Source organism: Lachnellula hyalina, assembly GCF_007821495.1.
Source record: "Lachnellula hyalina strain CBS 185.66 chromosome Unknown contig00026, whole genome shotgun sequence".
Taxonomy (NCBI): Eukaryota; Fungi; Ascomycota; class Leotiomycetes; order Helotiales; family Lachnaceae; genus Lachnellula; species Lachnellula hyalina.
Window position 1 is genome coordinate 239,524 of NW_022157140.1, and position 24,846 is coordinate 264,369.

Below are 24,846 nucleotides of genomic sequence, written 5' to 3' on the forward strand. Positions count from 1 at the left end.
GCTAATACTCACGAATGAACTGGATTCACGAATAAACTAGTTTATTCATAAATATGGTCAGTTTATTCGTGAATGCGCTAAAATTAATAAATGAACTGGTTTATACGTAAATGTGGTAAGATTTATAAATAAACTGGCCAGATTCATAAATGAACTAGTTTATACGTGAATCTCAAATTATTTAAAATAAGGATATATTTTACTACTCTATTATTGCTAGCAGTATTAGCTCTAGCTCTCTTATTAGAAAAAGAAAAGAGTTTTTTTTTGTGGGATTACCTATAAAGTGAACTCTCTCCCTTACTTTAGTTTAGTACACATTTATAAATAAACTGGATTCATAAGTGAACTAGTTTATTCGTGAATAACACTAAGATTCACAAGTGAACTAGTTTATACGTGAATCTACGCTAATATTCATAAATGAACCAGTTTATTCATGAATGCGCTAATATTTATGAATAAACTAGGAGATTCATGAATCTCCTATGTTCACGAATGAACCGGAACAAATCTCAGCACTCCTCACATCCTCAGACATGTACAGTAAAGACCGAGTGTCATGCGGAATGCAAAAAGCAGAATAAGTAATGTGCTGTGCAGCCAATATACAACGCTGAGATGCAAGCAAGTCAACTAGAACCCATTATGGGAATTGAGTACTTCTCTGAGCTAGCGACCTAACCTGATTGAGGAAACAATAGCCTTGAAAGATCCGTTGCTATGTAGCTCCGACTTTTGGATCTCGGGAACATGCTAATACCATTAATAGATTATGATCATTGGATGGGAGGACCCTATCGGGGATATGGTCCCTGTTGCACAAAGATCTCGGCGGGGTAAAGATGACCAGTGTATCTACAAAACCCAGGCTTACTTAAGTCGACTTAAGTATAGTTGGGTTGGGTTGGGTAAGATCATCAACCCAACCCATTTTTCACGCTGACTTAGATGACATTGTATTCGTGGTAGCGCACGAGTTATGGGAGTTCACAAATTTCACCGCCGGTAAAAATTCGATGCTAATGTGATTTAAATTTCCCTATCCCATGATTGTTGCCCCCGGTTACATTTTCTATTGATGGAAACAACGCCGGGACTTTGCAATCAGAAGATTTCTTCGCATTTCGTGACTCTACGCGGAAACCAAACGCGTTTGTTAAATTGTTCTATAATAATCATACTAGAAGTTTGAGAGTTAGAATCCAAGTCGAGGCTCGAAGCTAGTAGATAAATTTGGTAAATCAAAATTGCAACGAGAAAAACTCCTGTCTCATATTAACTAAGGTGGCCTCCACCTTCCACTTCCGTACTCAGCACAGCACGATATCGCACTTTGCCACTCTCAAGTGCTGTCAATGCGTTACGCAAACCCTCAGCACTCATGGGAAATTCTTCGATCCATGGTTTGATGCCATGTCGCGCGGCGAATGCAAGTGCATCAATGTGGTTTTGGCGTGAAGCTTCGGTGCTTGCACTTTTATGCTATGAGTCTCTAACCGTGGAAATGGATTTGCAAACTTACATAATCCGATGACCTGGTAGCAAGAACGACATGTACCTATTTCATGTTAGTTTAAAATAAAGCAGACAAATACAAAGAAGATACTTACGGGATAACTAGGGGCTCTCTTTGGATGATTAGTGGAATGATCGTCGCACGACGTTCAAGCAACGGTATAAATCTATGCGCCACTTAGTAACCAGAATTCCACACTAGATCTGTACGTACACTTCAAAATTTGGTAGTTCTCCACCGCAAAGTAGCAAAACGTTAATTCCTGCTTTCAAGTTGTGAATCGGGCCACCTTCTCTAGGAAGCAGGCAGAACTCGGTAGCCCCCAGAGCCATTGCATCTGCTCTCTTAGATTCACTCCCAGAAAATACAACCACATCACATCCCATAGCACGAGCATATAAAACTGCAAGGTGGCCTAGCCCTCCGAGACCAACAACTCCGATGCAGTCCGATGGCTTGCTGCCAGCCACATGCAGAGCTTCGTAGACCGTGATCTGCAGATCAATCAGAGATTGCTAGAAAGGAATTATTTGACTTGAGACTTACTCCCGCACAATTGAGAGGCCCAGCAAACTTAGACTCAATCTCAACAGGGATTGGATATACGAACTCCTGATGCTTGACCACATAATCCCCAAAGGCTCCCTGCTCGAGCTCGCCATATTTTTGACCCTTAGACTCCGGACAGTATTGTCGGTATCCCGAGATACATTCTCGGCAGTGTCCGCACGACTGTTTCAATACTCAGTTCTTAATTAGGGGAGCTGCTAATAAAATTTGCTCATACCGATAGTTGCCATCTAATGAGAAGTTAGCTCGAATTGAAAATATAGGAGTAAACCAGGAAATGGCTTCTCACCCCCATCCAACTCTTTGTCCAATTTCCACAGCTGTCACTTCTGCACCTTTTTTCTCAACAAATCCAATCCCCTCATGCCCAAGGCCGCAACCCGCAGTTCGATCGTGGACATCAGTGCCACAGAGCCCCGAATGGGTGACCCGAACTAAAACTTCCATGCCACCAATGGCTCTGACAGAGTTCTTCACTTGAATTTCTCCTTCCGGACTACCAGCCAAGTAGGTGAGTTTTCGGGACTGGGAAGCCATCGGACCGGCCAATCGATCTGAGATGAGATGAGTCGGCAAAGCTCGTCTTTTCACACAAGAAATGAATAGAAGTGCAGCTCTGAATGGCGTCCTTGAAGACCATGGTCTTCTGACTTTATTTCCATACAAGACGACAGGGCTGAAAGCAGGGTGGATCTAGCAATGCCGCCGGTAAAAGATATGTAGGTGACATGCTAACTTGCCTCAGGCAACCAGATCAAATTCAGGGCCTATGCCTGTCTGGGAAACGAATTACGGAGTTAACCGTTATGCAGTGACCTCGCTTGAAGAACTACTAATACGCTACGCCTCAAGCTGGTGAAATACCTACTCTATGCCAATAGGTAGAAATCAGCCTGCATTGTGTTCTCAGGCGTAATGAATTTGTGTTGTACCATTCTTCACGAGAGGTCGTGCGGGATGATGCATTCCTACCTGGTACAACTGGGGTTCTAGCACTCGTCCGACTAATAGAGAGCATCTTCTGCTCAATGTGCCGGTAACATGTGGTGTGCAGCAGTTTATGACTCGCGGGAAAAGAGTCAGGTCTGGAGGACTGAGTGCTTTTTTTTTTTGACGAATATGGAGGAACTTTTTATATAGTCTAAACAGAGCGGCGCTGTGGATACATGCACCGCCATTATGTTTTCTTGCTCCCGTATACAAGACTTTATGTCTCCCATTTTCCACCCCGCCTCTTTTATTAATTCAAGCCCCAGTGATATTATAAGCTTCAGGTAGAGCTCCACTAGCCATACTGCATTGCCACATTAACCGCTTATCAGGGTAATGTGACAGTTGACCCGATATGCTATGTAACAAGCCACGATTATGGAACATGACAAGGTCTCCTTGCTCCCATCTGTGCGCAAATATATTTTCTGGCGCATAGACTTTGCTTTGTAAAGAATAGCAAATCCGTCTGACTTCTTGGATGTCGTCAATTACAATTGACTTCCCAGTCACAGGGTCTGTCGTGGTGAGAGAATAAACGCAGCATCCAAGAATCTGGAGATGCGGTTTTCCATTTCCATGATTTTTCCAGACCATCTAATAAGAATCAGCATGTTATTTATCATAAACATAGGCTTTTGGTACATACTGGAAATGCCTGGACCTCTTCCCAGTTCCATTCCAAGAGCTCGTTGAATGCCTTCTCTCGGCCCAGTGACTCAATTGTCAATCCATCTGCGGAAGCTTTACAGTTTCTTATCCATTCATAGGCCCGTGGAGCATATTGAACAGTGGTATTGCAGGCGAATTCTTGCTCTTCGGGTGACAGAAGTTCAAAATTGCGAGCTCCAGAAAAAACTAGCAGATATGTTAGCTTCCGACTCCTGTTATTCAATTTATCTCTTACAAAGGGTGGCGCCGGCAGCAACAGGCATGCTCTTGCCATCGGGGAACTGGAGCTGTTGATCCGGTACATGTGGTACCTCGATGGCATGTATTGACGTTGCAAATCCAGGTAAGCTCTCGTACAACGGCGCATCCATGTGCCATCGATACGGTCTCGTGCATCCTCTTTCTATCTCATCATCTGACAACGGATGTTCGTGAAAAGACGATTGATCCTGTAATAATTTGTTATGCATTGTCACCGCTGAAATATAAAGTAGATTATGTTTACCAGGTGTTTCAGTTCTAAGTGTGGAATTCCCTCGTAACCCTCTACATCGCCCTTTCCAATAACAGTAACCTGGGGTGCCCGTGGAATTCTCGAGCAATTGTTTTGTGACAATATGTTCTTGGAATCTGTAACCTGCATTTTGCCTCCAGAATGAACATTTTTCGCTTGCGGATCAAAGACTTTTGCAATCTCAGAAAGGATCTGCGGAGCTATTCCCAATTGACCTCGAATAACTAGCACACCGTGATCAAAAAGAGCTTGACGCAAAATATGGGTGTCATTCTCCGTCAGCGCCTGCGGAGTAAAGAGCGTCATTGAGTCGGGCAAAATCACTTGGGCCCCGATTTGAGAGGATTTGCGAACATGGGTGTCCAGGGGCACGACCCTGAGGGCCGCAATCTTGTGTGGCATGGCTGTGAAGAAGGGTTCGCTGCAGCAAATTCAGGAATATTCCATGTCTAAAAGAAACCCCATTGCTATTATAGCAAAGGCCGACAACTGTGTTCAAGGTGCGACATGACAAATGGCCTGAGCGGGTCAAACTTCGGGTTTGTTGATAATTGCCTGCGCTAAGGCAAGGATAAACCAACAACCGCGGCCGAGTTGTACATCTGTTCTAGGTCAGCTGTATATTATACTAGTCTCTTTTAGAAATGGTGTTTTCAATCAAGCTTAATACATTAATAGAGGGTACCTAATTATTGTATTAGAAGATTTATATTTATTTTATACTAGCGCGTTGAATTAAACTACCAATTTCTACATACCGTTCACGTTTAACCCGGAACATATTTAATATTGCCGAACCGTAATCATCACAATCTCACCCGGCACCCTGGGTTTATTTATTATGTTGGAGTGTTGTTCTAGAATAAGAGGGGGCTTGGATCATAAGAGGATTTCCTGTGGTTGGCCTCCCTCTCATCCACAGCTTCTTATCCATTTTGCCAAAGCAAAGATGTCTTGCTTCTATTATATCTTCATGTTTCATATATATTAATTTGTATACAAATCAGGCATTGATATCAGCCAAACATTTGATTGTACCATATGTCAAAGTCATCTATTTGACTGCTCAGGCGAGGTTCGAAGGTATAGGAGTCCGGCATTGAAGTTTGCATCTTTGTGCCCTCTTGATCTCGTTGTAGAAATCGGTTAAGTATACGTAAAAATTCAGGTCTGCTGCTGCGATCTGGCGCATCTTGCGTGGCCGAATGAAAGATATCCTCATCAAGCATAGCATCAATGAGGAATACGCCACGTCGAGCCATAGTATCATTTCTGCATTTGCTCAGTCGAGTCCTGGCCTTGCTTATCAATGTTCGGTGCTGATCTTTAGTTATTTGGGTCATCGAAAGATGGCAATATAACAGATTCAAACAGAGTACAACGATAGCAGTTACACAGAATGCCGAATGTACCCAAATTGGAGGACATTTAGAGCCTACCCCAGCAATCTGCTCGTGCTCTCGGAGAATGGTCATTGCTGCCGACACGCAGGTGGCCCTCGTGAACAAATAGATTGGGGATTGGAAACTTTTGACGAGAAATGATCGATGAATCATGATAATCTAAATAACCAGTCAGAGCTGCTGTATAAGGGGTTGCGGCCAAACTAGCCTTGTCTGCTGCAGAAATTGCCAATGTTCGACGCGCGACGGTCAGCCATTCAGGTCCATGGGAGGCTTCTGCAGTGACTTCTGTAGTACAATTTCGAATAATCACGGCAGGTATCTTTGCGACCACTTGTCTCATCCGTCTATCAATATCAATCACATGTTCGTACCGTTTAGTTAAGTCATCCAAGTTGTATATTCCATCTAGCAAGTCCGGAATCAAAAGTGCAATCTTGGCCATGATGATGGAATAAGTACTCGAGGTCAGACAAGACTCATCCTGCTCTTGAAGGTCTTCATCGTCGCAATTTAAAGGGGGGTTCGTAGTAAATTGTCGTGGATTGATGCAGCAAGTGCCAGTGTATGGCATTGAGTAATAGTCGATTTCCACCAGTTTCCACCAAACTCGCCTCCCAACCTCTTTCTCGATAGTTTCATCCCACCCATCTTCTTTATTTTCGCCAGGTATGCGATGAAGTCCTAGACATTGGGCGATTTTTACACAAGCGTTGACTAGCGTGGTAAGGAGATCACTCTTTCCGAGAACATTCCCAACCATGCCAGATATGCAAACAGCTTGTATTGAAAATACTGTGTGTCTGCTCATAAATTTATGGTCATTGAGGGCGTTTATTGCCATGTCGAAAAATGCGCCAGCAGAATAATCAAATCCCGCTAGAACGACGTTGCCCACATACTCAGGGCAAGTCTGGATGCTCCAAGTCGCACTGCTGAGGATTGCGTAGTAAAGAGCAAACCACTGACCATCTTGGACAACACCGGAACTCCAGTACGTCTCGCATTGGCGTAGGAAGGTAGGAACATGTAGGACATTGTGGTTCCAGCAGAGATAGCGTATGTGGAAGTCGACCAGTTCACGAGCTTTTGTGAAATCCAAAGGCCTTTTCAAAGAGACATTTGATTTCGGGTCGACACTTTCTATTTCATTGGGACTTCCACTCTGTATACAATCTCTATGTGGATATCGATGGCACTGATGCCTTCCCCAGGCTAAACCTTCGATACCAGTGGCTAAATCTTCAAACTCCGGCTGAACGAGGGGCCGTAATTGCGAACCCTTCCCGGTCTCTTTTCTCAAACTGTGGATCGGCGTAGTAATGATTCCAGGAATAGTAAGAGCTCGGTTTGGGTTATTGTTGTGCAGTTCTGGAGTCTCTCCATAAAGGTGTTGACTTGGGCTTCTATATGCCACATATTGCGAGTGCCTGCCTATTTGAGGATATTCATTCAGAGTAGGTTCCCATGGACGGGTATCGTCATCGCGATCTTCATGGCTGTCTTTATTTTGACTCTCTCTCTGTTCGCTCGAGGCAGCGGGTCGCGAATTCGTAATCTCTAAATTGTGTCGAGATTGAGGCTGAGAGCTAGTTCGACGACCTTTCCTACGTTGTAAAGATAAGGTTGAAAGAACTACTTCTTCCCGAGTGCATTCAATACCTCTTTTTTGACATCGCCCACAAGGAATTATCTTGTCGCACCGGACCTTTCTTTTCGCGCATGCCCGACAAGTCAATGGGCGACGTTGAGCTAGTCGCACAGGCGGTCGGCCTGCTGAAGACGTGTCCATAGAACCAGGGTGACATATGTCGAGATGTCGGCCGTCTTTTTGATGGGAAGCCATAAGGTAGTATAATGGTACAGCGGCTGTGATTCCAGATCGGCATCATAGCTGCTATGCGGATATAATCAAGAGTGGGATTGTTTTCCCTCCGTAGATGGGCTATTTCGAAATTAGAATTCATGCCGTGCAATCTCGGCCGTGATCCACAACGCGGACATCTTTATCTATTTATCTCGCTGTCTACGGGCTTTTGTAAACAATTTATGAGATAGTCTATCTCGTACCGTCGAAAAATGGAGTGGAGATAGAGCTTAAAATTGAGTGGTCATTTAGTGCTTGGATGAGCATATATGTAGGAGTTGGTAAAGCATTTAGAAGACCATGTTGATATCTCCAATTTGACAAAATGCCAGACATCAAAAACATGTCGTTCTCTGATAAGGATCTTGGAGGTTCTCGTCCTACATCTGAGAAAGTATCTGAGGTAGGGGTAGTGGAAGGTCTGAGCCAACCAAAACACAGTATTCTTGAAAGATGCCTCAGCTATGTCAGACTTGATAGTGGCAATGACATGAGTGCTGCAGGGCGGTGGAGCAATTCTGGTCAGTCGTTTCTCATACACAGTTTCTGGAGAAAGTTTCTAATAGTATACAGATCTTGATCCGACACCGCTTGACAAGCAATTATGGAGGTCTCACAACTGTAAGGTCAAATAGTTTTATTAGAAAAGATTGAATACTAATATTTGCAGTCGTCACATATTGGCTCTGTGATGCCGTAGCCCCTGGTAATCTGCGCCTTGGATCATCTCTTGTGACACTGGGATTTTCTTGGAAGGTTACGATCGGCATCATTACCCTCGGACACTTCTTGATCTCTCTCGCGATCACTGCCAATAGTGTCATTGGCGCTAGATATCATATACCCTATACTATTCAAAGTCGCGCCTCCTTCGGATTCTTCTTTTCCTTCGTGGTGGTCTTCATTCGAATGCTCGTCGGCTTCTTCTGGTATGGCCTCAATACTTACACTGGCGCCGAATGTGTCAATGCGGTTATCATTGCTATATGGCCATCGTTTCAGAACGTACCAAACCATCTCCCAGAGTCTGCTAATATTACTACCCAAATGATGACAGGTATGTCAATCTGATTTTAAACTGTATGCATTACTACTGACCGACTCGTTCCTAGCCTACGTGATTTATTTCTTGATAGTCTTGCCATTTCACTATATCCATCCTCGACACCTTAGATGGTTTTTTGATGTCAAAACAGTCCTTTGCGTGCCTGCTATATTTGGCATGCTAGGTTGGGCTTGTCATGTATCTGGTGGAGGTCTTCACACCACTCTTATGAAACAAGACACCACCTTGCACGGTTCTGCATACACTTGGGCATTTCTCAGTGGCCTTAATGTATGGAAACCACCCCCTTATTAATGTATCCCAGCTAACTTTAACAGTCCATGCTTGGAAATTACGGTACTATGGCTGTCAACATCAACGATTTTGCCCGCTATGCGCGCAGCTCAAGAATGATAGTTGTTCAGATTATCATAATTCCTCTCTCATTCATGCTTATGTCTTTCATTGGCATTATCATTGCTGGAGCGGCCTCTGACCTTTATGGCAAAGAGATCTGGGATCCGCTCACTATTATGTCTCATTGGACTGGTAGTCATCAATCACGAGCCGGGGCAGCCTTTGTTGGACTGTCATTTGTATTGGCCCAGTTGGGTTCCAACATTAGCGCCAATTGTATCTCTGCTGCAAATGATCTTAACGCAATGTTCCCTAGGGTAAGTTAACATAATTCTCTTCCTTGGGTCTAATGCTAACATGTCTAGTATATCAACCTTCGCCGAGGGTCATACCTCATTGCATTTATCGGTGCATGGGCGTTGACACCCTGGAATATATTATCGTCAGCTACCGCATTGCTGGACTTCATGGATGGATATGTTATTTGGGTAAGCATATAGAAGTCATTATTCCAAAACATGAAACTCGACTACTTACATTTTGCAGCTCGCACCTATCACTGGGGTTCTCCTTGCCGATTATTATATAGTTCATCGCCGAACCTATGATATCGAGGACATGTATCTACCTAATGGGATCTATCGATATAACAAGTTTGGAACAAATTGGCGTGCCGTTGCAGCATGGCTGATCGGATGTGTGCCTCTTATTCCCGGATTCGCAAGTTCAGTAAGGGTCTTTTCATCATAACTAAAATATTTTGCTAATCTACTTCATAGATTAATAGCTCGCTGTCGATTTCTCAGGGTGCGGAGAACTTATATAACCTTGGGTACATTTTCGGATTCTGTACAAGCTTTGTATTATACTCAGGTTTTAGTATAATTTCCCCGCCAAGGTCAACATTTGTCAAGGCTAAGCCTGAAGAGCTTTCGACAGCTTGATATTATCAGAAATAGAATCTATGAAGGCCCTGTTAATCTTCTAATATCGAGCTTGCTCGTCTAACTGGAAGTCATTTGGAAAACTCCATCCTCGGTAGCTCTAATTGCTAGTACAAGTGATCAAAAAAGCTTGACCTATCAAGCATGCGACGGGAGAAATCATGTAGTCGACGAAGTTGATGTGTTCTCTGGATGTCAAAGTCGCGGTCGTCCCAAGTGAAAAGCGTCGTCGTATTAAAAATCAACAGATTGGTATTTGGGTGGGTGACTATTAGCGAATACCTGTTGTTGTATATGACTTGCCTTTTGCGTCTGCTGGTCCATCTCCCGGGTGCTTTCTGAATTTTAAGCAGGTGATAGGTGCTATTTTGAGAACACACAAGTCAGCGAAATAATGCGAGGAAAGGCCAGAAAGATCCATTAGAATAGCATATGGATTTTCTGCTCACATATGGTAATATGCTATTCTATGCCTTCATGGATCTTCATTATCACTATCGGTATTCCCTCCATCTTCTCTAACGATTGCCTGCCCATCACTCGCTTGGTCCGAACCTGACTTTTCACTCGTACTTCCCTCCTCATCGTCATCTTCCCGATTCTCAGTCCCACTTTGCCCCCTCCTTCTCTTCCTCTGCCCCCTATCTCTTCCCCTCAATATCCTCTTTTCCATCCCCAAGAATCCATCAACATGCACCGCTCCGTCCATCTCCTCATCACTTGGCACTTCAAACTCAGCAATGTCCTCCTTGCTCATCCTATGTCCCTTCATCAGATGCGCGCGCATATCTTGCATACTGCTAAACCCGCGGACTTGGCGCGGGCAGTCTCTGATGGGGCAATAACATACTTCTTTCTTAGGGGCATTGCCTCGGGGTCTAGTTTGCTTGAAGGAATGGTGTTCTAGATCTGATTCTTCGTTATTGTCGGAGGTTTCAGAATCCGAGAGCGAGGATTCAAAATCAGGGATGGCTTCAGGTTGGTATGTCGTCAAGGTATCGGGATTTGAGCCACCGAATGGAGTTTCGACCATCGTTCTCATAGTCATACTTTCGCCGAATAGATTAGCGCAGCGTTGTGTAGCTCGTGCTATTACATCTGGAGGAAATCCAACAAGAGCAGCTGAGCCTAGGACCTCGCTCCAGTCACGTAGACCAAGATTACGCTGAGCTCTTCTGTCTGCGTCCCTGGATGGTATTCTGTCTTTACGGGCCGAGGGGGATGGCGCGGGCGACTTCCGTGCAGTCGAAAGTTTAGGTACTGGAGCTTTTTTGGGCGGGTTTGCGACGCTTGAAGGTGTGCCTATCTCTTCAGACGAGAATATCGGGATTGGCTTCTTTTGTAGCCGGGCAATTCGTACAAGATACTCGCGGTCGGTCTCGCCAGCATGGCGTGGATATTGCTTCGGTTTTCGACCCCGACCAGGTTTCTTAGCTCGCAATATCTCGGCGCCCATATTTGCCTCCTGCTCGAGTTCCGGTCTCGATCGGTGTGTCAAATTTTCGAACTTCTTAGGTCGTCCCCGTGGCCTCTTAGCCAAACCTTCTTCATTTTCTTCGCCGCTAGACTCCTCCTCATCGCCCGTATTAGGCGCAGATACTGATGAATATCGTCGACAAGTCTTCCTCGCATGATGCAAAGCCATAAGAACGTCATCCAACTTCAAAAGCGTATGCCTGATAGTAGGCCGAAGAACCTCCCTCGACCTCTCATCATCAGTCGACACTACGGGATGTAATAATATCTTCTCGGGCGTTTGTTCCTTGATAATCGGTCCTCTATCTTCACCACTATGCTCTTCCTCGGGAGGCGCTACAAGACCATCTTCATCTTCATCCTCATCATCAACATCTCTCCCTTCCTCACTAGCCCACTCCCTCCCCTCAAACCTCTCCTTCGCGCTCTTCAACGAAATTCCAAAAAGCACATCTTCTAACACACCACTCGCCCTTTCTTTCTCCCTCCTCTGAAATGTATACACCTCATCTGAATCCTCTCGCCCAATCGGTTCCCCCTCTTTGGGTACAGTATCAGGAGGAAGCGGCCAAGCTGTCCATGATTTGGGGGGAACGAAAGGTTCGGCAGCGTCTTCGTCATCCTGTCTCTATTTTCCCACCGATAGATTAGCCAGCGCTCCCAAAAGCCCAAAAGGAAACACACTGAGAGAGAATCATAAACATACGACCCCTAAAGCGGCACGCTTCTTCAACGCATGGGCATTATACAAATGAACGCTCAGATCTCTATCCCGCAACGTGTCTAAAGACGCCGCGAGACCGCGTTCTTGGGCTGTTAGGCTCTGCCAAGTCGAAGGGGCGCCAGGCCAGCGATTTGGCCGTGATGTTTCAGGTTCTTCGGGGTCTGAGGAATTGCTGTGATCGGACATTTTGGTTGTGGCATCTTTCGTAGTTGTGGAATTTTTGGGAAGACGTGGGGTGGAATAATTTTGGGAGTTGTTTATTCTGCCGCGGGGTACCGCTGAGCGACTTACATAAGCCGCTCGCTTATAGAGAAAGGGGCTCAATCACGTGTCTATCTAAGCAAAAGGGTCACAAGTGAAAAGGATGATGGAGCTTTATCTGAAGAAAAGCATCTCTGTGATAAATCTTTGTATATATGTGAGTTAATAATATTATTCTTGAGCAGGTTTCCCCACTTGACAGGTCGTAAGGCCAAGCGATGACAGCAAGTCCGCACCACTTACTACTTAGCTTCCCTTCCTAGCCATTAAGGGCATCCATCAAGGTCAATAAACCAAAGCAAAGGCCCGACTATCGCCAGCATTATATGTCCCAACAGTCTAGGCATATCTGATATCATCAACAAAACAAGTCAACAATACAAAATGGGGCGTCTTCCCCCGCATCACCAAAACATGTGTGCAACATACAATAAAGCCTCCTCCCCCCCATTCCTAAGACTTTCTCCTACAACCATCTCACTATCTGACTAAGATGGAGCCATACAGAGGAATGATAATTGCAGACTTCCCCGTCTACAACAGCAACTCCAACTACTACATCGACAGCCTAACAAACTCTCCCACTGAAGGAGTCCTCAGCGAGCACTTCCCAATTACCTTGTGCGGGCGCCGACCAGACACATGTCGCCGCAATGAATTCAATGATGGCTATCACAGCACCATGTACCGCACGCCCAGCGCATGCTCCGATTCAAACGAATGTCCGCCAGATGTGGCAGACCCTGATGCTGCCCCAAGCCAGCTTCCCGAATTCAAATCTGCGCCTTCTCTCCACACAGAGCGCCAGCAAAGACTCGAAAGCGCTTCCGTAAGTGAGGACAACCCAAGTTGCAGTAGAAGCACCATGGACGTCCCCAACTCGCCAGTCTCAGGTCTCTCGAGCGAGCTTAGGCAAGTCAGTGGATTGCCCTTCACACCTGACTCTGAAGTCCCACTTGCTCTCACTTTACCCGTGGGATTCAGACGTGCAAGCGAAGAGAATCTTCCTCTTCCCATTAGGCTTAAAGATAATATCGAAGTTCCCACAAGTCCAAGAGAAGAGTATGCGGATCATAACGAGTTTACCTTCGCCTTTGAAGAAAACGTGGTGACTTCCCCTCTCACCCCAACCACACCAAGAGAGGAGTACATGGAACACAAAGAGTTTCCATTTCCCCCTAGCACCGACACAAGTTGCTCCTTTAACTACAAGATCGACGAGCAGCCTGTCTCGGAAATCGATGAGACATCCTCGCGCTCCAGCGTCGGCTCCAGCATCATGGCAGATTCCATTTTCGGGAGTGTCCAATCACGCAAGGGGTCCATCGCAACCCGGCGCAGCTCGCGCGCTACAACCTTGGGGTCTGTAGACGGCACGCTCACCAAATCCATCGCCAACCCACGTGCAAGTGTGCAGCCCACTCCACCCCGTCTAGCTTCCCTGCCATCACAGAGCTATTTCGAACTATCCAACGAAGCCTCTACGGCAATAGCGCCAAAAGTCCAAGCGGACGCTCATTCTCATAAATTACATATTTCAGAATCTCCACATCTCCACCCTTCTCCACGACAAGGATCCCAGTTGAAGCTAGAATCACAGCCAAAACAAATTCAACGCCCTACCCTCCTCCACAGCTCCAGCTTCCGCATCACCCGCAGCCTCACGCGATGCGAAGACCGAAAGTACGCGAAGAACCAAGCCAAGCATCGACGAGCCTGCAACCGCGAGCTAAACAAACTAGCTGTTGACAAGCACCGTGAGAAGCAGAGGCAGTTGAAGGAGCAGGCAGACAGAATGATCAAGGAGAGCAAGAAGGAGTTGAAAAACATGGAGAAGGGGAGGAGGGCGTATAGAAGGGATTTGGGGGACGTGGTTAACGGCCTCTTCGGGTTCAAACTGGTTCGTTGAGGTCTGCTTCACTTTGACATCATGTGTACTGGATTCTGGTATGCTGATTTTCTTAGTAAAGGATACATACATTCTAGACTTATGGGGCTGTTTCGAGGGGGTTCTGATCCGTCCATTGATTGTCCTAAGCGGCGGTTCCGGGAGGCGAAACTTGCTGGTTTCGAGAGGATGGGAGGGTGTGTATTGGGTATGTGAGTGGAGTTGACAGTGGCTGCGCAGCGTTGTATACTTGATTTGGTGGGCTTGTGAAGTATAAGATGATGATATCTATGTCGAATGAATATCGAGAAGCTCCGTTCCTGTCTATGAATTAAACTGTTGTGTTCCTGTTCCAATTTTAGCGAGTAAGTGCCACTTCTGTCGGGGAAAGAATATGGCAAAGAGAGTTCGCAAATACCTGCCTTCCATTCACATCACACCACGGCAAATTAAATGTATAAATGGCCTGAATTGTGGTACCTGTTGTGGTACCTGGCTGAATTATATTTGCCGTATTTCCTTCCCCTTCATCTCTGGCCTCTCAACCTCAAGCTCATCCCTCAGGACCGCAAACAAAATATCCGCAACCAACAGACTAAGTCCCAGACTCCAAACTAGGGTAATCGCGTAAAAGAAATTGGCATTCCCACTCCCGGCATATATCCACAGATAGTAAAACGCAGGTCCAAGTAAAGTTGCATACAAGATCGTGCTCGACGCCAAGAAACTATACCGCATAAGCGGGAAAACATGTCTGTACAGCGGGAGCAAGGCAATGAAGAGCGACGTGTCGGAAATAGAGGGATAGGGTTTGAAGATAGCAAAGATACCAAGTAGGACGGTTAGTACGATGAGTGGTTGCCGCCGTACTCGAATCGTGAGGCCGAAGACGTAGGATGAGAGGTGGATCCAGAAGACACCTAGGAAGAACGAGCGGAAGGAATCGAACATCTCAATGAAGAAATACCACCACAATCCCACATTCGGTGTCAGATCCGGAAGCAGCAACTGGACCCCATATGTACTTTCCAAGAACTCCCACGAGCCGGTGATCAGGGATGACATGTATAGTAAAAAGGGTATGAATCCACCGACGGCTAAAATGTTCTGGAGAACGGAGGTATAGATGGATGTGGGTTGGGGGCTTTTGGGCCGCCGGTCATAGCAGAGGAGAGCGAGCGGTGGGAAGAGAAGAATAGGGTACATGGAGAGGTAGGAGGCGATGGAGAGGGCGAACATGGAGGCGTACGAGGATCCAATTACGGCTTTGGAGATGGCAAGGATTATGGCGCAAGTGGTGAAGACGCTGGTTGGGCGGCCGACACAGGTTGCTATTGTGAAGGGATTGAACAGGAAACTACATGGTTTCAGAGAGTTGAGTAAGTGAAATAGACTAGGAAGTTGGGCATGGCTTACGCTGCCGCGATTGCATAGCTACTCCATTTCTTGTCCTTTCGGGGTGAAGTGTATAATTTTGAAGATCCGGCCTCTCCCGATTCGGCAATCTTCATCAAGGCATTTGCGCTCAAGAGATCAACTAGTATGTAGAGGAGGTATGTGAAGGCGGGGTATTCTGCTGAGCTCGGTAGGAGAGAGAATAGGGGGAGGAGTATCGGAGCTTGGTGGTAAACCCCGCCATCGTATGGGGAGACATTGTGGTTATAGAGAAAAAGACCCTCCTGTACTATTGCACGTTAGCATGGCACAAAAGGCAGTGTATAAAGTACACCACAAACTTACATCTCTTGAAGCTGGTTACCGGCGTAGATACCTCGACGCGCGCAGTGAGCAGATCCGGGAGTCCTGGAAAGGCTGTGAAAAGGAGAACACGAACAGCGGCTGCTGCACCAAAAATGGTGGCTTTCCTCCTGTCAATACTCATTATGACAATAGATAGGTATTTGTGCAAAAGAATGTAGCTCAATTCCTCTCAAAAGACACAACCAATCCAATAATGGCTCTCACACTTCGCCGTCTTGCGATTCTGTCCTTTCTATTAGTCAGCATCAGCATAAGCATCAGCCACTGCACTGGCTGGTGGTAGCATTAGCAGCAAGCGCGGGCGGTGAGAAGATTGGCCAATCAGCGGCCTTTCGCACCGCAGCCCCAAGCTTAACCAAAACTTTTTTCTCAAAAAAGATTCAGCAACCCCACGTTTTCCACAAACCATTTTAAAAACGACACTCGTACCCAAACCAGCAATAATGGGTCGAATCAAGAAGAAAGGAACCGCCGGTCAAGCCAAGAACTTCATCACCAGAACTCAAGCCGTTCGAAAATTGCAAATCAGTCTTCCCGATTTCCGCAAACTCTGCATCTGGAAAGGAATCTACCCGCGAGAACCTCGCAGCAAGAAAAAAGCCTCGAAATCGTCCAGCGCCTCCACGACCTTCTATTACACTAAGGATATTCAATATTTGTTGCATGAGCCCCTACTGCAGAAGTTTAGAGAGCAGAAGGCGCTTGAGAAGAAGATCTCCAAAGCTCTTGGACGAGGAGATGCGCACGATGCCTCGAGATTGGAGCGCAATGCTTCGAGACCAGAGAAGACGGGCCGGACGAAGTATACACTGGATCATGTCATCCGAGAGCGTTACCCTACATTCATCGACGCTCTGCGAGATTTGGACGATTGTTTATCGATGCTGTTCCTATTCGCAAATCTGCCTTCCACCGATACCGTACCCGCAAAGATGATTGCGCGGTGTGAGCGGTTGTGCTTGGAATTCGAGCACTATTTGATCATGTCAAACAGTTTGAGGAAGAGTTTCTTGTCGATCAAGGGGATTTACTATCAAGCTACAATTCAGGGACAGGATATTCTTTGGTTGGTGCCGTACAGGTTCAATCAGAGGGTTACAGGGGATGTGGATTTCAGGATCATGGGCACGTTTGTGGAATTTTACCAGACGCTTTTGGGTTTTGTGAATTTCAGACTTTACACATCTGTTGGATTGGTATACCCACCCAAATTCGACAAGAACAGAGATGATCAGGGAGCAGAACTCGGGGCGTTTTCGTTGGAAGGAAATGGCGTTGGTGCGATTGAGCAACCAAAGCCAATTACCAATGGCGAGAACTCAAAGCCGGATCCAAAGCTCCAGGCTGAAATTGACAAGCTCATGGCGCAACTGAATCAGCCAGAGAAGGAAGCCGAACAGGAACTACCCACGAGTCAAACTTTGGTGGACGGTGACGAAGAGCAACCCACGGATACCATTGATAAGTTCGAGCCTGCTGCGCCAGGTGGAGATATCTTACTTCAACCCTCATACTCTGCTACCGACCCTTCAACTCTATTCTCCAACTTCACATTCTTCCTGTCTCGAGAAACCCCCCGACAACCTCTCGAATTCATCCTCAAGGCATTCGGGTGCAAGCGGATAGGCTGGGATGCAGTTCTTGGCGATGGAGCATACACACATAACGAGCTTGACCCCTCAATAACCCACCAAGTCGTCGATCGACCTCCGATCCAAATCGACCCTGAAGCTGTAGAACAGGTCGAAGACAACCAGACCGCACAGAAACTATCTCCAGGATCCCGAGTTCCAGGACGAATCTACATCCAACCCCAATGGATCTGGGACAGCGTCAATGACGAGGAGCTCAAGAGACCTGATCTTTACGGCCCCGGCGCACAATTGCCTCCGCATCTTAGTCCTTTCGTGAAGAAAGTACGCGGTCAATACGATCCCAGCGCTCCTCTCAACGAACAAGAGCGTGAGGACGAGGAGCTGGAGGCTGACAGCGATATGGAGGAGGATATCTCTGGCGAAGACGACATGGCTGTACAGGAACCCAAATTCCTCACAGCGATGGAAGTCGATGCCACCGCGGAAGGAATGGATATCGCCGGGTCCGAGGACGACGAATCCGAAGACGCTGATGTTGTCGATAATGAGGACGATGACTTTGGCGGATTTTCAGACGTTGAAGACGAGGATGAGGACGAGGCTGCCGATTCAGCTCTGCAACGCCAGCGCGAGCTAGAGGCTGAACTAACGGGTGTGGCTTTGGAGGAGAAAGTTGCAAATCCAAAGGCTGATGCTAAGAAGAAAGCCGCAAAGAGGGCAAAGGAAGAGGATGAGGAGCTGGAGAGAGCCAAGATGATGATGAGTCGTAAGAAGCGGAAGATCCTCGAGAAGATGGTATATAGCAATAAGAAGAAGGATGGTGAGGCCGAGGCGCTTCGGGCAAAGAGGAGAAAGATTGAAAAATCCGGGAAGGGTGCTCCGAGGGCGTGAATGTAGAGGGATTTGCAAAAAGTATGGCGTGGGCGTTTTGGTGGAAATTGTCAGATGGAGTTACAGTATGCGCTTGACAGCTATGTGTTATAGATTTATACAGCGTTAATAAAGGCTGTACATCAATCCTTGATTATGCCATTCTGGCTTACCTATCGCCGCCTCTATAATAATTGAAAAATGGTGACAAGAACAAGATGACATATTATCGTCGCAGGATAGATGTTAAGTTTTAAGAAGTACCTCCCCAAGGGTATTGTTGTTGTTCATCGTTCATCCATTTTCAGCATTATTCACTAGCGACACTTCCCCGGATTTTAATTTGGCCGCGTCATACCACTTCAACAAATCTAGGAGACAACAAAGCTCGCATGCATGTGAACGACAACAACCGCGCAATTAGTCCTGCTTTACTGTAACAGATTTCGAGACCGTACAATGCGACCCGTCCTCAAGCAATGACTTAATACCACCATTACCCAGAGGTCTGCGGCTGCGAGACCTCACGATGACGATGACAGACCGCCGCACCATTCCCAGCTCAAGAAAGAGATACAGCCTCGACAGCACAGAGACAGGCGAATCTAGCAGTGTTGCTAGTCAGAGGAACGGCCCCGCTGCAAATGCAACAGATCATGGAGGAGGGCAAGCAAGTAAGTATGGGGACTTGGATGTGCCGAAGGACAGTCACAGAAGTCACAGAACGAAGCATAGTGGTGGCTTCCTCCTCGGAGACACGGCGAAACGGGATTCCTCGAAACGCGCTTCCACGATAGAATTGCGACGGGATAGAGATCACAAGGGCAAAGCAGCCCAAAAGCAAAAGGGAAATGGGCGATCGAATGTTGGGAGTAGCCCACCAGCTGCCAATGTCAAGACAGCCAGGGACAAGCAAGACTTTGGCGGCGATGCTACAGCAGACAAAAACTCTGAACAACCAGCTAGGGATACGAAAGACATAGCTCAAGCTCCAGCTCTCGATGTCGATTCAGCGAAAATAGTAAACCTCGCCTTAAACCTCAGCGAGAGCCGCCGAAATGCCGCACGACGCAACACATCGAGCCCTCTCCCAGCCTTCAGCGAAGGGTTTGCCGGCGGTAGCTTACGCCAACATCTCCAGCAACAGCGTCGCGTCTCGCGGAACATGTCGCCGAAGCCAGATCGCGGGGAACGGACAATGACTGCTTCGCCCCGAGTAGCGATACAAAGCCCGCTGCAGGCTTCATTTGATTCTACTCAGGAAGGAGGATATCAGTATAATTTTTCGGAGAGTACATTGGCTAGGGCTGAGAAGGCGAAGATTGCTATTGAGCTTATGGCGCAGTATCGGCAGCTGTTGCAGTATGTGCCGCCATTGAAACCGCAAGCGGGAGGGACGAGCGATGCGGGTACGGCGCCTGGATCACCGACTTCATCTGGCCCTGTTTCACGGACTGTTTCTGAGAGTACGAATTTGCCGTCACCAAGGTCTTTGGGGAGGGAGTACAATCCTTTGCAGTATATTAGGAATCGAAAAGTCAGGTCGAGAAATGCGAAGGCTATTGATGGGGAAGCTCAGGGATTTGGGGATCTAGCGAAGGTTTCTAGTTGGGTAGATCAGGTGCGTAGGGAGTCTTCTTCTGAGGAGTCCCAAGCTGCAGATTGTCTATTTATGCCTTCGTTCTCAAAAGCAGCGGATACTGGAGCCACACCGCATACTTCACCACAGAGCAATGCTGGCAAGGGTCAAGCTACAGCCCCAAAGGTCAAACGTCCAAGGATTGATTGGGTCACGAATCCAGCGGATATGATTGCAGATGTCTTCTGGCTGGAACAGGATGATAATAAGAAGATTATTGAGGATCGTCATGGGTTGAGGGTCTTCCCCAAGAGTGCGGAGCTTAGAAGGCCATGGTCTCGGCGGAGTGAAGAGCCGGAGCTTCAGCCATCTCCAGGGCATACTGTGAGAAAAGAACCATCTACCATGGATCTTCGGATTGATACCCAACTACCGAAGTTCAGATCTATCAAAGAGGATTTTGATAAGTACTCGGATGGTACTACTTCGAAAGCGAAGCAAAAATTACGGGATGTTCGTGATGCTACACGCATCCATCATGGGCACAATGGTTCAGTTCATGACCGACGTCAATTCATCCACTCTCTCAGCAGATCTGATTCGGAGTCTTCAGATAGTGACGGGCCTCGCCGGCTGAGAAGAAAGCGAAGCGGAACAGAGGAAAGTGGAGACCGTCGCACAGATATTCTAGCAAAGCAGATGGAAGAAATGCTTGCCAAGGAAGCAGGAGAAACCGAGTGGAACCGACCTGAACGGATTGACTCGCGGGAAACTGATGAGTCTCGTGCTTCACAGAAATCATCTGTTCACAAGAACAGCGCTGGAAAACAGAAGTCCTGGTCACCTTCGCACAGTAGATCTGGGTCTGTTGTAAACAACCTAGGTAAGTCAAATAGAGACTCGCTAAGGAATGGAACTTCGTCGGGCCGAGCAAGTCTCGAGGTGCCCGGTCACCGCTCCAGGCCCTCAATGGATGATCTAGACTCGACTGCGCCAAATTCTCCAGAGTCGAGGGCTACTAAGTTAGCAAATTCGTTCATCCCTAGTATTGGTATGGACTTGTCGTCTTCCTGGGGCCGAAACCTCTCTCCTGCGAGGACGCCATTGTCTAAAGTCAGGTCAAAAATCAGACCAGCATTTCGTGACCATAGTCGAAATCGAAGCCATAGTCGTGTGAGGATCGAGCAAACGCCCGACTCTGAGCTTCTCACGCCTGCCAAGGAACATACTTCTGATAGTCCTAGTAGTGCAGATAAACGCAGGCAATCAACAAGCCCAGTAAAGAAGACCACATCAAGGAGGACGGACGAGAGTCATAAAGCGACCAAGAAAGGAAGTCTCCGAAAAGTCAAGACTGAAGAATCTGGAATTCGAGGACTGTTCAAAAACACTCGCAATCCTGTCACAAGGGTCAGTGATATGTTTTGGAAGACTAAGGAGAGTTCGGCCGGGTATGGAGAATCATCTGGGTTCTCGACCGATGATTCCGATGTCGAAGATATAAAGCCAGCAAAGACCAAAGCAGAGAAACCTTCCCAGAGCGATTTGGCTGCAATAGAGGACAGTGATTCACTACTCGTGGATCAAGAAAAGCCATCATATCTCAACGATATGCCGACTTTCACATCACCTTTTGAACATCGTGGACGACCAATTCGAAACCGGTCTGATAATGCCGAGCACAAAGCCAGAGAAGAGCGCAGGAAAGCCTCCCGCGCCCAGCTCCTCTCGCCTCCGCCCCGAATAGACGTCCAAAACGCCTCGCCCAGCTCTTCCCCAGACACGGGCCACAACAACCGCTTCACCCGTGATTCGTCCGTCTCCGAGGTTGGCTCCCGTCGCGAAAGCCTCGCACCCGGCATCGAAGGCGCTGACGCCCGTCTCAACGCCATCCTCGGCCTCCCCGGAAAGCGCCGGAACGCTCTACCAATCACCGGTTTATCGAACCTAGAAACAAGACACGACAGAAGTAGGGAGCGTCAATGGAGTATATCTGACCAGAGCGTCTCTCTTCATCGCGGTCCGATGACGAAACACGAGATTGCTCGTATCAGAGCACTGCTCCTCAGTCCAGGTATCAAAGCGAAGGAAATAAACCGGCGCGCACACGAGCTCAAAGATTTGCGGGAGACCGATGAGGCAGCGTACACAGGTATCGCGGCACTAGCTACTGATGACATTGCGCTGGTGCCAAAAAGCCAGCAACATATGCTCGCTGCGCGCATATTAAGCAACGATATCCAGCTCTCCTCCGGTCTACTGCAATCATCCGCCGATACATTCATCACTACGCCCATCTCGTCCTCCATATCAAATATCGATTCCCTCCAATTCAAACTCTCGGAGACCCTCACGCCCATGACGCGCAGAGCTGGAGATGAAGCGGATGAAGTTAGTAAGGACCTTGTGACCAGCCAGACGCTGCAGATTACGCGGGTCACGGACAAGATCGACAAGATGATGAGAAGGCGACGACGCCGCTTTAGGTGGGCGAGACGCGGGGGCTGGGTGATTGTTGAGTGGGCGCTGGTGGGCGTTATGTGGTATGTGTGGTTTATGGTTGTGCTTGCACGGGTGGTGATGGGGGTTGGAGGGGGGTTGGTGGGGATTTTCAGGTGGTTGTTTTGGTTGTGATTGATTGGATGGGGAAGGGGGAAAGGCTTGCTGGATTGGTTGTTTTGATGACGATACCCACTATATTACTATTAATGATATTCTTATTGAGTTTGAACTGCGGGGTTTGAGTGGTTGTTTCAACTTGGCTGGGCTTGGTTGCTTTAAACATCTTTGGCTGCTTGTTTACTTGCTTGCTTTGCAAACTAAAATCAGTACAGCAGCAGGAGTCAACAATCGCAGATGAATTTAGAGTCACGTGGTTTAGCCCCCCTTTCCCATCGTCGCTTCCGAATGAGTTCGCCAACCGGCTCAGACTCATTAAACATGCACTCTCGTGGTGTTTGTTTCCGATCCTCATCACAAACATTGCTCCCACTCTCATTATCCCACACTATCGTTTATAATATCCCGTACACCGACAACATGCATGAGCAACTAGAATATCACTTTGTCAGTCCTGGCTCCCCTCCTTCACCGGATGCCTGTAGTCTCGAATATCCCACGGCTTGTGGCACACCCATCTCTGAAGATCTGGCCGTCAGGCCTAGTTCTCCTCCACCAGATCCTAGCAATCTCCAATGGGGCTCGGATTCCGACACATCCTCAGATGGTACTCCCGGCCGTGCCAGATTATCGGGGTTGCCACCGCTAGGTACTAAGTACAGCCGTGTATCCTTCGGTGAGCACCGTCTCATCACACAATCGAGGTTACATCTTCGCATCAGCGTGGAGCATGAGAAGGGGATTGGGCAGTTTCTAGCTGCACTGAAGAAGGCGGTACCTGGCGTCTTGGAACTATTTATCATCTGCTACTGCTAGGGGTAATTATTCCATTGATTGTGGAACATATTCATGGATGCTAATATTTATGGCAGGGAGTTGCGGACAGTCACCCACATCAGCGTCACCTTCGCCTCAGGCGCCACCTTCGTTCTCAACTTATCGAAAGTCAACCACAAAAGGATTTTCAATTCAGAGACTGGCGGATTTAATTCAACGACCCTGCGTAGAATTCTAGAAGACCGTAGAACGAAGGTTTGCTTTGCGGATAAGTGCACAGTCGAGGCACTCCATCATCTCGGTATCAAAGTCTCAGGCGCTATACAATTCGAAGAAGCCAAGGAGTATATGCTCATCAGCTTGAGGGCTCGCAATTGGATCCCGCGCGGTGCCATGTTCAGTACACAGGATCGGCTCCGCGATCAAAAGTCTCTCTTTGTCAATGATGTCGTTCCGACCCATTATTTCTACCTCTTGAAGAAATTCAATCGTCTCGTTTTGCCGGACGTACTGGATGGCACGCACCCGGACTTTTATACCTGGCTGGATGATAGAAATGGGGGGGGGGGGTGTCTCACAAGGGATCAGTAATATGAGCATAAGTATACAGGCAGTGTAGTACTGATAATCAGTCTTGGTTATGATTGGCAAATCAGCCATCAGCGTATCTCCGTAGCGTGTTAGCAACTCAAGTATTTGAAAATGGACTGATAAAATAATGTGATTGTGCACACACTAATCTTTCGAGGTATATAAAAGGCTGTCACCCTCCAGATCCATGCGTCCTTTCAAAATAAAATTTCCGTACCATGTAATACAATTAAATGAGTTACGGATTATCACAAAAAGAAAATAGGATTCCTGGATTCCTTCATTGGACCTTGCGCTTCAAGTGTTGTGGGAGGACCAGTGAGGTTTATCACCTGTGAGGAATGTCGCAAAATGAAAAAGGACTTTCCTGGATCAGTCACCTCAATAATCTGATTCTAATTTTTGTCACTGGAATTATGTTCCTATCATGTTATTCAATCGTTCGTTTGGTTGCGTTTTGATTTTGACTTTTGGTATTTGAGCTCACTGAATGAAAGGTTGGTACAGCTGCGACGTATTCCGTTCCTCCTACCCCAATCCCAAATCTATTCTAGACTTCGATAAAACCTGCTAAACCTCTTATTGGGTGAAGCCAGGAAAGAATGTCTAGATCTCTTGGCCTGGTGATGCCGTGTCCTCTGAAAGTCCATCCCCGTATCCTCCTGCCCAACTCCTTGATGTTCCAAATTCCAACTCCTTGATGTCTGTCCCATTGAGGTCCTCCGTTGTTGTGTGTTGTCGAAATTGGTGAATTGTTGTTGGATGCGTTGAAGTTGTCGTTGATCTGTCGAAGTTGAATGTGTTGAAGTTGTTGTTGAATTGTT

General features: G+C 47.1%; 7 protein-coding genes across 7 annotated transcripts; 3 read left to right on the forward strand and 4 right to left on the reverse strand.

Moving 5' to 3' along the window:
* Positions 1-1,278: 1,278 nt before the first annotated feature.
* On the reverse strand, positions 1,279-2,626 carry ADH7 (NADP-dependent alcohol dehydrogenase; the record flags this gene model as incomplete). Its single annotated transcript, XM_031147193.1, has 6 exons — positions 1,279-1,485; positions 1,526-1,538; positions 1,733-2,034; positions 2,066-2,251; positions 2,307-2,319; positions 2,379-2,626. 6 exons carry the CDS (start codon positions 2,624-2,626, stop codon positions 1,279-1,281), a joined length of 969 nt encoding a protein of 322 aa, XP_031007563.1.
* Positions 2,627-3,334: 708 nt separating this feature from the next.
* Positions 3,335-4,667, reverse strand: LHYA1_G002217 (putative dioxygenase; the record flags this gene model as incomplete). Its single annotated transcript, XM_031147194.1, has 4 exons — positions 3,335-3,676; positions 3,729-3,937; positions 3,987-4,200; positions 4,257-4,667. The coding sequence occupies 4 exons, from the start codon at positions 4,665-4,667 to the stop codon at positions 3,335-3,337; spliced, it is 1,176 nt and encodes a 391-aa protein (XP_031007562.1).
* A 3,193-nt stretch (positions 4,668-7,860) lies between these two features.
* LHYA1_G002218 (putative permease) lies at positions 7,861-9,881 on the forward strand (the record flags this gene model as incomplete). The annotated part of the gene is made up of 8 exons (XM_031147195.1): positions 7,861-8,056; positions 8,109-8,156; positions 8,206-8,592; positions 8,648-8,871; positions 8,919-9,254; positions 9,303-9,425; positions 9,484-9,666; positions 9,717-9,881. 8 exons carry the CDS (start codon positions 7,861-7,863, stop codon positions 9,879-9,881), a joined length of 1,662 nt encoding a protein of 553 aa, XP_031007561.1.
* Positions 9,882-10,356: 475 nt separating this feature from the next.
* On the reverse strand, positions 10,357-12,267 carry LHYA1_G002219 (uncharacterized protein; the record flags this gene model as incomplete). The annotated part of the gene is made up of 2 exons (XM_031147196.1): positions 10,357-11,985; positions 12,064-12,267. 2 exons carry the CDS (start codon positions 12,265-12,267, stop codon positions 10,357-10,359), a joined length of 1,833 nt encoding a protein of 610 aa, XP_031007560.1.
* A 2,464-nt stretch (positions 12,268-14,731) lies between these two features.
* On the reverse strand, positions 14,732-16,112 carry Pigu (Phosphatidylinositol glycan anchor biosynthesis class U protein; the record flags this gene model as incomplete). Its single annotated transcript, XM_031147197.1, has 3 exons — positions 14,732-15,587; positions 15,647-15,914; positions 15,971-16,112. 3 exons carry the CDS (start codon positions 16,110-16,112, stop codon positions 14,732-14,734), a joined length of 1,266 nt encoding a protein of 421 aa, XP_031007527.1.
* A 322-nt stretch (positions 16,113-16,434) lies between these two features.
* On the forward strand, positions 16,435-18,477 carry nop7 (Pescadillo-like protein; the record flags this gene model as incomplete). The annotated part of the gene is made up of 1 exon (XM_031147198.1): positions 16,435-18,477. One exon carries the CDS (start codon positions 16,435-16,437, stop codon positions 18,475-18,477), a length of 2,043 nt encoding a protein of 680 aa, XP_031007528.1.
* Positions 18,478-18,985: 508 nt separating this feature from the next.
* LHYA1_G002222 (uncharacterized protein) lies at positions 18,986-24,022 on the forward strand (the record flags this gene model as incomplete). The annotated part of the gene is made up of 3 exons (XM_031147199.1): positions 18,986-22,578; positions 22,870-23,403; positions 23,527-24,022. The coding sequence occupies 3 exons, from the start codon at positions 18,986-18,988 to the stop codon at positions 24,020-24,022; spliced, it is 4,623 nt and encodes a 1,540-aa protein (XP_031007526.1).
* Between the last annotated feature and the right edge of the window lie 824 nt (positions 24,023-24,846).